Source organism: Ochlerotatus camptorhynchus, unplaced genomic scaffold (assembly GCF_037179485.1).
Source record: "Ochlerotatus camptorhynchus isolate MF236.1 unplaced genomic scaffold, CSIRO-AGI_Acam_v1.1 ptg000361l, whole genome shotgun sequence".
Classification (NCBI taxonomy): Eukaryota; Metazoa; Arthropoda; class Insecta; order Diptera; family Culicidae; genus Ochlerotatus; species Ochlerotatus camptorhynchus.
This window is the reverse complement of record NW_027040849.1, coordinates 1,395,137-1,407,666: the sequence shown is the minus strand read 5'-3', so window position 1 is coordinate 1,407,666 and position 12,530 is coordinate 1,395,137. Positions and strand designations below refer to the sequence as shown.

The 12,530-nt window shown below is 37.0% G+C and overlaps 1 protein-coding gene across 1 annotated transcript; it reads right to left on the bottom strand.

Annotated features, from left to right (window-relative positions):
- Positions 1–1,033: 1,033 nt before the first annotated feature.
- Positions 1,034–12,177, bottom strand: LOC135709566 (mucin-7). Its single transcript, XM_065231959.1, has 2 exons — positions 12,163–12,177; positions 1,034–1,465 (listed from the first exon to the last, which is right to left on the bottom strand). The coding sequence occupies exons 1-2, from the start codon at positions 12,175–12,177 to the stop codon at positions 1,034–1,036; spliced, it is 447 nt and encodes a 148-aa protein (XP_065088031.1).
- Between the last annotated feature and the right edge of the window lie 353 nt (positions 12,178–12,530).

Genomic DNA, 12,530 nt, shown 5'->3' with positions numbered 1-12,530 from the left:
CATGCATAAGAGATACGGATTTGATTTGTAAACAAAAATTGTAGCTAATAACAAAACCTACAAAAGCTCTATACATCATTTTGCGGAATGCTGTTGAAGAAAAAAGTTAGAGGCAAATGAATGTAAATGAATGCACGAAATGAATGCGAATGATTTTCCATGCTGGGCTGTAAGTCAAAAAATAAAAATGTGTTTAACCATAGTTTGCGTTGTGTAGCTTTTTATCTGGTGACAGGACTCTTGTTAAGCAGATTCTCTTGATAAAAGCCGACCCTGAGCACAAAAGGGCCTCAAGCTCGAGCCGGGAGCAATCAAAAGAGGCCTTGAGAGACCACCTTCAATGGTCCCCGTGGCTAAACCAGGGATCGAGGGCATTGTAAGAGGGTCTAGCTGACCCCCTAGTAACAACGGTTTTTGACCATAGTCCGAAACTAGCCCCATATAAACCGGAGCATGTTCCGGCTATATTTCTGGAACCGGTTGATCGATTCCAAAAAATATTCAGAAAATACTCTATGGGACCATAATACTTTTCGTTTGGCTGGTGTTGCGTCCAACTCGGTTTGGTAGTTGCCGAAAAGCACTCCGAACTCGATGCCTCCGGTAAAATGTGTAACTGTTATAACTGAAAACGTCTTTTGGTTGTATTAATTAAATTAATAACAACAAAAAGTTAAGCCCTTTTTAGAAGTTGGTCGTGAAATATTGAAAACTGTGTTTAGCTAACAAATTTTGATAAAACCAAGCATAGAAATCTCCACAAAATGAGAAAGGATGAAGGGAAGTAACATTGCAGGTTTTATCGAGGTTTTATAGCATTCTAAGCCTTATTACAGGTTGTAGTGTAATCGAATCGAATTCTATTGAGCCCAACTAGTGAATTTCAACTGTAGAAATCCGGAACTCGTCGTAGCATTCTTTCAAATGGTCATGAAACAAGTTAAGGATCTGCAGAAATTATATTTTTATAGAATCAAACTGTACAAGCAAATTGGGAAGACTTGATATAACATTCAGCACCCGAATTGTGTTTTCAGCCGAAAAAGGGCATTCTACGGCCACCGAATCCGAATCCACCGAATCCCGGACCAAATCCCTCATGACTCTCCTGTGAAACATTGGGAGGAGCAGCAGTGGTTGCGGCTACGGTTGTTGTTGGAGCAGCGGTGGTTGCGGCTACGGTTGTTGTTGGAGCAGCAGTTGTGGCTGGAGCAGCAGTTGTGGCTGGAGCAGCAGTCGTTGGACCGGCCGAAGTTACGGCACTAGTTGTAGTCGGGGCAGCAGCAGTCGTCGTCACTGAAGCAACAGTGGTAGTGGTCACACCAGCCAGCAGGTTCTGAATGTAAGCGATAACCGTGGACAGTATCGGGTTCGACGGTACGGTAATAGTGTTTCCACTGCTGCTCACCAAGGTCAATGATCCATCGGTGTTGATGGTTACATTGATCGTGGCCTGAGCCTGAACCTGATGAGGAAAATAGTTTTCATTTTGACTTGCCGAATCTGTTGGATGAACTGATGATGATGAGAAGAACTGCGAGGGATTTTATATCAAGAAATTTTCCAGAGTATTTTCTTAAGTTGACGTCAACAAACTCGCCAATCAAATATTCATCATCAATTAACCATACATGGATGAAATATAAATCGCGATTGACGTTATAGACGTGCCAACAATTTGACAGACAACAAAAGATCATTTCATTCGGTTACAAGCCTTTTGGTCTATCTAAGCAAACAACATTGCGGAAGCATTGTTTGAGACGGCAGAATATTACATCAAGCATAAGAAGAGAACGTTTTTAATTCTAAAATTCAAACTGTCTTAAAATGAATAAACAGTAAAATGCTCCAGTTATTCAACTCGTATAGCTCCCCACATTTAAGTTCCCCTCTTCATCCCCAAAACACCTTCCCCAACCAACCTTATTTTCGACTTACATCACACCTTATTTTACCACTCACGTGTTCGTTTGTCTCCGCTTTTCCTCCCCTTCCGATTCGAACACAATTCTTCCTTGTCCCAAATTTCCCGCCCCATCCACCTGATATCTTTCCAGCTGATGCAACAACCCTTCATCGCATAAAATCTTCCTGGAACAAACCACAGAAGGTGCACATCGAAAACCCAATTCCCACATGGGAATGAGATAAAACAAGTCCTATGAACGAAGAGATCCATCACCCTTCTCCCCCGGAAAGAGACAGACGCAACAAAATTGTACGTCGGAGACAAAACTAGCCCGGATATGGGACAACAGGAGGACGACGACGCACACAAAAAGATTTCAGCCAAAAAGAAAAATGGCACCGAGGATGGGCGGTGAAATGAGAAATGATGTCTTCGTTTACCCTTTCACTTTTGGGGAATTTTATTCAGCTCCGTGCACGTCCGAACTGCAGTTGCCGCCTTTAGTGGTGACGAGTGGTGGCATTTTCATGAATTTTATAGCGAAGACAATGTCGAAGCATCAGCAAGGATTTAACAGAAAACGCCTTCAAGGAAGATTTGAACATCTCTATGGCCCTGGCGCAGTGTGACACAGGATATGTGTAAGTAAACATTGCAGAAAAAGAAAGATGTAGTACTTTCAACAGTAGGAAAGTAGCGCTGTTGGTACACACATTGGGAATACACAAGCTCATCCGGGATAAGTGATGCTGGTTGGGATGAGGAGAAACATTTCGATTAAGATTTCAGCGAAGATTATGTTACATAAGAAGGATTTTTATGCGCGATCCTGCATTGCATACATGAAGAAGAATGGAATTCACCCTCACGTCCTGTGGGAAAAATGCTCTCTTCGGCTGATTGTTCCCGCGATGGCAGTGTTGACGTTCCGTGTTTTTTTCTGCTACACACACGACGGGGTAAAAAAAAACCTTGAGGTTGATACTTGAACGGGAATGAAACCAAAAAGAATTTGAGTTAATCCACCTACAGTGCGACAAGAACGCTTCCAACAATTTTATAGCGTATCTACGGCCTACATAAATCACAACCATACGCTGACCACATGGCAAAAGGATTATCTTCTTCTGAAAACCATAATGGGTATAGTTTGATCGATCTTAATCGAACCACAGCTCGATAAAGTTTCGACCACGTTGATTAAGGTTTTCAAAGACGTGACCATACAAACAATGGGTGGTTAAGAACGATTACCATACGAATTCTCTCTTTTCCCATACATTTTAACGTAGGACTACGTCTGTGATTTCTATATGGGGGTACACTTTGTAAAAACCGAAAATGGAACATGTAACAAAATTATGAAAGATTTTGAACGTTAATAACTCAGCTGTCCCTGGACCAATTTCAATAATTTAATCACCAATCAATAAGAAATATTCCTAGGCATCTGTTTAATTTAAGACTTTATCATTTTTCAAATTGTCGCTATTGAAAAATGCACGAATGTGCAACTGTTGCTATGATAAATAAAATTATCACCGATTGTCTGCGAAAAGTGAATTCCCAAACACAGATTTCAAAGTTGAATTTCATCCGGTCTCACCAAACTGTGCAATCCAATCACCGAGTGGTGAGTGGTGGTGTTCTCCGGTACACAACGAAAGGGTCCCCGCAAGTAGCTAGCTATCAAGGCTGGCCTCAACCGTTGATCGGATTCAGTTCCAATCACCGCGTGTGGTGGTGTCCGGTTGTCGGCATCAGTAGCAGCAGCAGCAGCAGCAGTGCTTTCGGCAAGTGGCGTTGAACATTGTTCTCCAGTACACAACGAAAAACTGGCTGCAAGCAGCGAGCTACAGCCCAACTGAGCATCGATAGAAGGAAGAAGAAGCCGCACCGCTATAGATCGGAATCAGTAGTTCTTCGTGAGTCGCTGTGGGCTATCTTGACATAGATACTACTATACTATAAAGTATAAACTGAGAGAACCCTGCTCAAATTGTATTCCTACACAAAACACAAGCTCCTGCTGCAGTTAATAAATATGATTTATTATATAAGACCACGTAGTCCTACGTCACCTACACACTCAATAGAGCTGTCCCTTGAAGTTTTTTTTATAACGCGACTATAGCCTGACCAAAACAGAAAAGATTCAAGTTGAATTTGTGAAACCTATTTCCATTAACGTTCTATAAAGGTATTATTGCTTAGAACCAACAATTGCTATTAACTTCATGATATACTATTAAGGGTTTGTAATTACCATACATATTGAGGTTTTAATACTGTTCTACCTTATGTGGAATGTAGTAGTAATGGGTTTATTCATAAATTTAATGTGATTTTTAAAAACTTTTCTCTTTGAGACGTAAACTCATTTGTCATAAATCTCAAAATTAATCGATTGTTACAACTCTATCTTTCCATATTTCCGGTTGATTTGGATCGACAGAACGAACATGTTCCTATCACTTTTGGATTATGCGAGCCATAAAAGCCATAAGATCTGCTCTTTCTGCGGCTCATCCTGGAACCACAGACAAACAGACGAACCACTTCATTATGTATCTTCGTTCACACATTTAACGGTTGATTCTAATATTATCAGTTCCGCCAACTACTCGCCGCTGCGCTGGCCTGTTATTGCGATGAAATTTTTTGTGACCGACTTGTATTTTTTTAAATACCTCATATTTTTTAGCCTTCAAAATTTAAAAAAAAATCATCTCTAAAGATGCCTTATGCTTGATACTATTTCGACTAATGATTGCATTTCCTCCTTTTGATTGGCTACCCATCAATCGAGAAAAAGTCGAAATATGTTTTAAACTTTATTTAACTTTCGGATGTTTTTATTCAGTTTTTAACTTCGTGGAGCTTCATCCAACTTTCCCTGGAATTTTCTTTCACCATACATTGGAAGATTCTTCAGATTCTTCGAATGATTCTTTAATCTTCTCTCGTCAGTTTTTTCAACTTTCCCGGAACTTCAAGGATGCTATCAGATTTTTATTGCGGATCCACACTAGCTGAAGGAACATTTAAGAAGTTCAGAAGCTTCAGTGAAGTCCAGACTTTTGTGTGAGTTTCGATAAATTAAAGACAGTTTTATAAACTTCTGTTAAAATTCAAAATCCCGGAAATTTTAAAAAAGTCCAGCGAACTCCAGTGAACTTAAGGAAACATCATAAATATTTTGAAAACTTCAAAAGTTCAAAGAATTTCAGGAAAATTTAATGGTTTTCAGGAACTTTAGTGAAGCTCAGAGAACATCAGGACAGACAAACAAATCTCAATGAAATTGCTGAAATTATAAAGGAGTTCCAAGAAACTCAGGCAATTCCCGAAAATTTCAGCAATGTCCTGAAGGGTTCATGTAAATTAAGGAAACGTAAGGGAAGTTACATGAACATTAGAACATTGTGAGAACATTTTATCGGAAGTTCTATGCTTTTTTAATGGCAGTGTCGATAACTTTTAAAAATTAAAAAAAATCGGCAGATCAGAGAACTTCAATGCTGATGTCACAATAAATTAAAAAAAATGTGAGAGCACTATAGAGATTTCGTAATTTTCAAGAAAATAAAGAGACCTTCAAAGGTAATTAGAGATATTGCGGTATTCTCATTAAAATCAGGAAAATTCCAAGCGCTTCGAGGATGACCAGAGAACTCCAAAACAGCCCCTAATTTCAGGAAACTTACAAGAACTTTTAAGGAATCTCGAGGAATTATGGAATATTCCTAAGTGCATTTCAGGAATGTTCCGAAAAATTCAAGGAAATTACGAAAATCAGTAAATTTTCTGGATCATTAGAACATCCCCCGGGAATCTCTTTCTTCCGGAATTATGACCTTGTTTCTTTCGACTGTTCCGTAAGCTCTCTGGCTTCCGATTTTCTTCAGATGTTTCTTGCAATCTACCTTGGAAAGTTTCTACCAGCCACTCCAGGAAATTTCTTTCGTCTTCTCCAGGAAGTTCAATTAATTCTCCCAGAAGTTTCTTTCGTTTTCTTCTGGAAGTTTGACCATAAGCCAATGGTTTTTTTTGTTCGACTTCTTTTGAAAGTTTTTCCGATCTTCTTCTGGCTTTTCCTAGAAATGTCTACTTCTGGAAATTTACTTCGGTTTCCGAAACTTTTCTGGCTTTCTTTGGATGTATGTAACAACCGATTTTTCCGATAGTTTATTTAAATTTTCGCCACAAGTTTCTCAATTCGTGTCTTGGAAGTTCCTGGATGTTTTTCCAGCTTTTCTCGAACTTCATCCAAGAGAGCTTCTTTCGTCTTTCTTTGGGTGTTTTTTCAGCTCCATTCTTCCGGAATTTTCCGATCATAGTTCCAAAACTAAAATTTCACTTTGATTAACGGCTTTCTCAGTCTTAAACACTGCAACGACTACGATGTAATCTGCCCGACATTTCGGCCATGGGTTGTAGCTTTTTTCAATGGAAAAAATGTGAAAAAATTTTGTTTGTCGTTATTGTCAATAGTTTAGTCGTTGTTGTGGCTAATTTTCCATATTTTGGGTTCATTTAATGATATTTAATTGAAAAAACTACTTGGTCACAACTTCGATCACCATTTGAGAACAACGATAATTTTAAAAATTAAATTGAAAAATTAAAGAGTGTTTTAAGACTGAGAAAGTAATTCCCCTCAAGTCCCAGTCGTCACCATTGTTAAAAAAATTCTTTCAAAAACGGCAAACATATAAGATTAATTAAATAGTAAATACCGATAAATACCGATTTTTTATTACCTTCCATACCAATAAGGTTTAAAACAATCTGGCAACGCTGGTACACGGTGCGGTTCTGGATTTTCTAGTACCGGTTTTCGTGTTCACAAGAATGATGCTCTGAATTCAAGAACGGGCCAGTGCTGTTGTAGTATATGTGCTTGGATCGCATTTTTCAGTTTTGCCAGTGATGATAGTTAATTAAACAGAATATGAAATTCAAGATGGCGACTTCTGGTTATAGAGAAACTGGGAAATACTGTTATCTTGAAATCAAACATGGCGGTTTTCGGTTGCAAATATGAGTTCTTTCGAAATCGGGATGAATTCTAGAGACCGGAAATCGATGTCCCACGCCATCTTGTAATTCAAGATGGCGGATTCTGATTTTATAAAAACTGGGAAATACTGGCAAATACTCTTCAATATTGGTATTTTTATAATCGGGATGACGTATGGAGACCGGAAATCTATGTCTGACGCCACCTTGAAATCCAAGATGGTGGCTTTCGGTTGCAGATAAACTGGAAAACACTGTCAAATACCATTCAATATGCACTCAAAAAATTCAACACGTCATCATATGTGTCTCCCACTTAATTTTGCACTTATTGTGAAACATTTCCATTTCATGTGTGAATCTTATGCTATGAGCCATACCTGAACACTATTGATTTGAATTGTGACACACTTGGATTCTATGGGCCTCACATGGTGATACCAATAGCATTGCTCATCATAGCGTTTAGCAAGCATATAAACAATTTGGTACCGATAATAATCGCGTGTATAAACATTGAAGTTTTCATCGAGAAATAAGGACCGTTAAACCTGTTTGAAATTTAAAAAAAGAACATTACTACTACCGACCGTCAACGAAGGAACATGGAATATGGATTCTAGCTGGATGAGAATTATCGCAAAGTGATATTTAATTTGCGGAATAATTTTCTAACAAATGAACGAACATTACGTGAATGTGATCTAATTTTCAATAATAGTCAGCCAAGTAAAAAGTGAAACCCACACAAGCCTGCTATTGGAAAAAGACTTCAAATGTGTTGGTCTGTTGTTGCTGCTGCTTTGGTGAAACTGCTGTATTGTGATTTCATGGACTGATCTGAGTTTGAAACATTGCTCTACGGGCATATTGTCGGGGTAAATAAGTTGAGAGTTTCGCTCCGGTATTTTCTGTCAGCTGTTTTGGCTGAGAATTGCTCGACATCAGTTACCTCGAATGACCAAGCGCAACAAAACTAAAAGACAAGCCAGTAGCTCTCCTGAGGCCATTGTTGTTTCTAGCAATACAAGGCTTTACAATAAAGCAGCAGTGCACTACAAAGCAGTCCGAAAACGGTGTCCTAATGGATGAAGAATGTGAGAGGGATAGCACTGATGTGGCAGTGTTGTCCTTAAATGACCTGCGACAGCAAGATATCACTCAAGGCCCACGCACATTAGATCCGGATCGAACGCGTTGCGGCAAAGTGACAGCTAAATCTATTGTCTAACTGTCGAATTTACGTCAACGCAACGCAAACGGATCTAATGTGGGTGGCCCTTCAAGCAAACCATCAAACTATTAGCGAATTCGTTTATTATCGGGGTTGGAACCAGTTCCAACCCGTGCGAACCCGAACTTTTTGTCAGTGCGAACCTCGACCCGTGCCAGGTTTTAAAAACAAACGATAAAACTGACGTTTGCTAGAAAACAAGCAGACCCAATCTTGATACCCGATCCAGGTTGGAACTGAATAATAAACGAATTCGCTATATGAAACGTATTGATGACGTGGCGTCATCTCGGGTGAATTTTAATCCGTTAAAATTACACTCTCTGGACATGACAACGATATCCGCTCCATGTCAGAGGAAATTCACACTCTGAAGACAGATAATAGCACATTACGTAATCACCTAGAAGAGATAAACTATGAGGTAAATGCTTTCGAACAGAGAAGTCTGGAGAGTCACCTGCTCATCTCTAATAGGATCAAAACAAACGGTGAAAACCTGAATGTTTTGATCGAGCGTATTTATAATCAGCTAAACATTACCTACAATGTGACGAATTTTCTAGGCGTGTCTCGTCTTACATCGAAAAATCATAAAGGTGTTCAACCAATTCTGTTGAGGAACAGTTAATGAATGCTATTAAGGAGCGTCCATTCACCTGCGAAGAGGACCATCTGACACCAATCAACCAGCGTATTTTGGGTATTGGGAAGAAATTTCGCTTTGTGTGGTTTTCTCATGGATCTGTATTTATTTGGAAAGATGAAAACTCAAAGATAATCACAGTGAACGAGATCGGTCTACAGTTTAAGACAATGCTTATTATTTACTTTTTTTAAGTTAGAGTGGCTGAAAGTGGAAATTTAAATAAAGAACTTTCTATCAAACCCGCAATAGAATGTAATTTATCAGATAACTGTTTGAATATATTACACTTGAATACAAGAAGTTGCAGACATAAAATGTAAGAATTAAGTCTATTAATAAATGATCTACGAGGAGTACATGTTGTTGTTTTCTCTGAGACTTGGTTATATGAAAATGAATTTTGTAATATGCCTGGTTACGTTGCTTTTCATTGTTGCAGAAATGGTGATGGTGGAGGCGTATTCATATTTGTATTATCTGGCTTGAGAAGCCAATTAATTCTAGCTAGATGTGAAAATGAATGCAACTATTTAATGGTAGAGTTAATCGATTGTTTATTAATTGTTTATTGTTTATTAATTAATTAGAGTACATTATATTAAATTATAAAAAAGTTATGTATATGTGGTTGTTTTAATATTAACCTATTAAACACTTGTATTCCAATCGTTGAAAACTATATTGATAGTTATAGATCATTTTCTTACAAATATATCTAATTATAAATGGAACTAGTGGTAATGGATACAGAATTCCATTTATCAGATCATAAAACTAGTGTGTTGTCGTTTCCAAAGAACAGCCATTAGGTATGATAATATACAAAACTCAGTATTAACAGTGCTTTTGGATGCATCGGAAAGTTTTAATGATTTAAGTACGAAACTAAAAAATGTTATTGATGATAATAAGCATACAGCTAGTTATAAAAGGAAAATTGATTTTCGCAAGCCGTATATTTCTCCTTAGCTTTTAAATGCCATTAATAATAAAAATGAATTGTTCAAAAAATATAAGAGCGTCAAATGGGTCAACACTTAAAAGTAATGCGTTCAGAGATTATGTAACGGAAAGGAACAGATTAAGTAATCGAATAAAATTGGCTAAAGAAAAATTCTACTCGGACCAAATCTATGAAAACCAAGCTTATTGCAAGAAAACATGTAGTATTTTTCAAAAACCTTCCAACCAGAAAAGTAATCAGAAAATCTCATTAAAGGAAAATGGTGTAGTTGTATCAAATTACAAAGATGTGGCAACTTTTTTGAATAATTATTTTGTAAATGTTGGTTTAACTAGTCTCCCTATTTTGATTCTGTTAATAACATCGAAAAAAATATGTCTCACCTTTCAGCACATTCATTATCATGTTCACCTATTGATGATGGTGTGGTAAAGGTTGTACTCAACTCTTTGAACTCGTCTGCTGCCGTTGGAATTGATCAAATATCTGTGAGGTTTTTAAAGAATTATAGAGATGTGATAGCTCCAAAATTGTCAGAGTTAACTAACTATATTATTGAAACGTCCAGTTTTGTTGATTGTTTAAAAACAGTGAAAATTATACCCTTGTTTGAGTCAGGAGATAAATCGTCAAAAAATAACTATAGGCCTATTTTAATTCTGCCAGCGTTATCAAAAAATCCAGAAAAGATATTCAACCAACAATTGAAATCGTTCATGATCCAAACCAATTAATAAGCAATAGACAATTTGGTTCAGCATCACTAGAGCTTGTAAACCACGTTATAAGAGGTCTAGATGAAGGTTATTATGTGGCTTGTATCTTTATTGACCTGTCTACGGCTTTCGATTGTATTCCACATGTAATTCTTCTAAAGAAGTTGAGTTTTTACGGTATTTCAGTTTCTGCAGTAAATTTAATAAAATCGTATCTGTCTAATCGTCAGCAGTCGTGCAATATTGGTGAAATATTAAGTGTCATACGCGCTGGTTTACCGATATTTTTAACCTGCCACTCAAAGGCGAGCTTCAATGTTATGCGGATGATGCAGTCTGGAAATATAGAGCAAACATCACTTCATTGCAAATCATGATGCAAAATGACTTGGAAATTATTCCCAAATGGTTTTCTGTAAATATGATGAAAATCAATACCGAAAAATCAAACTTTATTGTTTTTCAACCCCTAGATTTAATTTGTCAGTTGATGAAAGAGAATTAAAATAAGTTTTGGGAGTTGATTATTCGGGGCTTAGAATCGATAATAATCTAAAATGGAAAATGCAAATTCAAAAAATAAATAAATAAAATTACACCAGTCATTTTTACTCTGAAAAAAAAATATGCCTAAGCACCTCTATAATTCATTTATTATTCCACATATAAATTATTTGAATTGTATATGGAGCTCAACTAGCGTATCGCAATTAAATTAACTAAGAGTACTAAAAATAAAGCAACAACTTCCCACATTGTTTCCAACTAGAAATTTGTACTCGGAATCCCTGCTTTCGCTAAATTATTTGTGTAAATATAACGTACTTCTATTATTTATAAAATAAGGAATCACATAAGATGCAATGTTCCGCTTATACACTCTATTGATACAGGAAATAGAGAAAATTATATAGTTGAAAGAGCTAGAACTAAATTAGCTGCTAGGTATGTATTTTTTTCTGGAATTATGAAATTTAATGCGTTACCTTCTGAACTCAAATTAGAAACAAACATTATTATATCTAAGAAAAATTTACGTGGATTTGTTTATAGAGAAAATGTTTGAATTCAACTAAGTTTTAAGAAAATATTTGTAATATAATTAGTTTTAAGGTGCTTGCTCACCAGAAGATTTCTCCAGCTAATTGGCTGGCCACAGTTCGTACAAACATCGACAAATATATAAGCAATGCTGCGAGAGGGCAGAGCTTACACATTTAATGCCTCTGTTTTGGGATTCGATCCTGGACTGTTGGGGTGTGCTGCTGCCGTTGTCTTCGTTCAATCTCAGTGCGCCACGGTTGTTCTCATATATGAGGCTGGTTTATAGGATGAAGGCACAACTCTTATTTTCGATGCTTACCTTTCTGAGCAAGCAATTCACATCGCATTGAAATGCAAAACACTTTAAATCCATCTGTTTTGCGATTCAATGTACACTACACTTGAATGGATAGTGAAAGATTCTCAACATTTCATGAGCTTGTAGGTACGTGTGGAATACTTGGCCTAAAGTGAAAAATTAGTAACTGTTTGTACAAAGATCAAATTAAAAGTTTTCTTGTATAGTATTCTCAATCTATGTCCGACATTTGGTGAAATTTGATCAATATTTGGACCTTTGTAAGCTTATGAATAGGATCGTTCTGTTTCCCATACATTTACCATGATTAGATCCATTGTTACAGAGGATTTTCTGAAAGTGTTACGGGCTGCGGCTAGCGCAATTTTTTGGTTGGATTTTGCATTATGAATAATTAACCCGTTAACGCCGAAGTCGTCTTTGACCTCCAGAAAATGCATGATTTTTCCAAAAGTAACCCAAGGATTATTCTGACACTATTTGATAACAATATGTTAAGGAAATTCCAAGAATCATTTGAGTGATATTGAAAACATAATTTACGTTCCCAATTTCTGTTAAGACACGATAAAAGAAAAATGCGGATCGATAAATAGATCACTGGGCGTTAATGGGTTAAGCAATAAATTACATGTTCTGAAAACAAATTTGGCCTTGAATCATGTTTTTT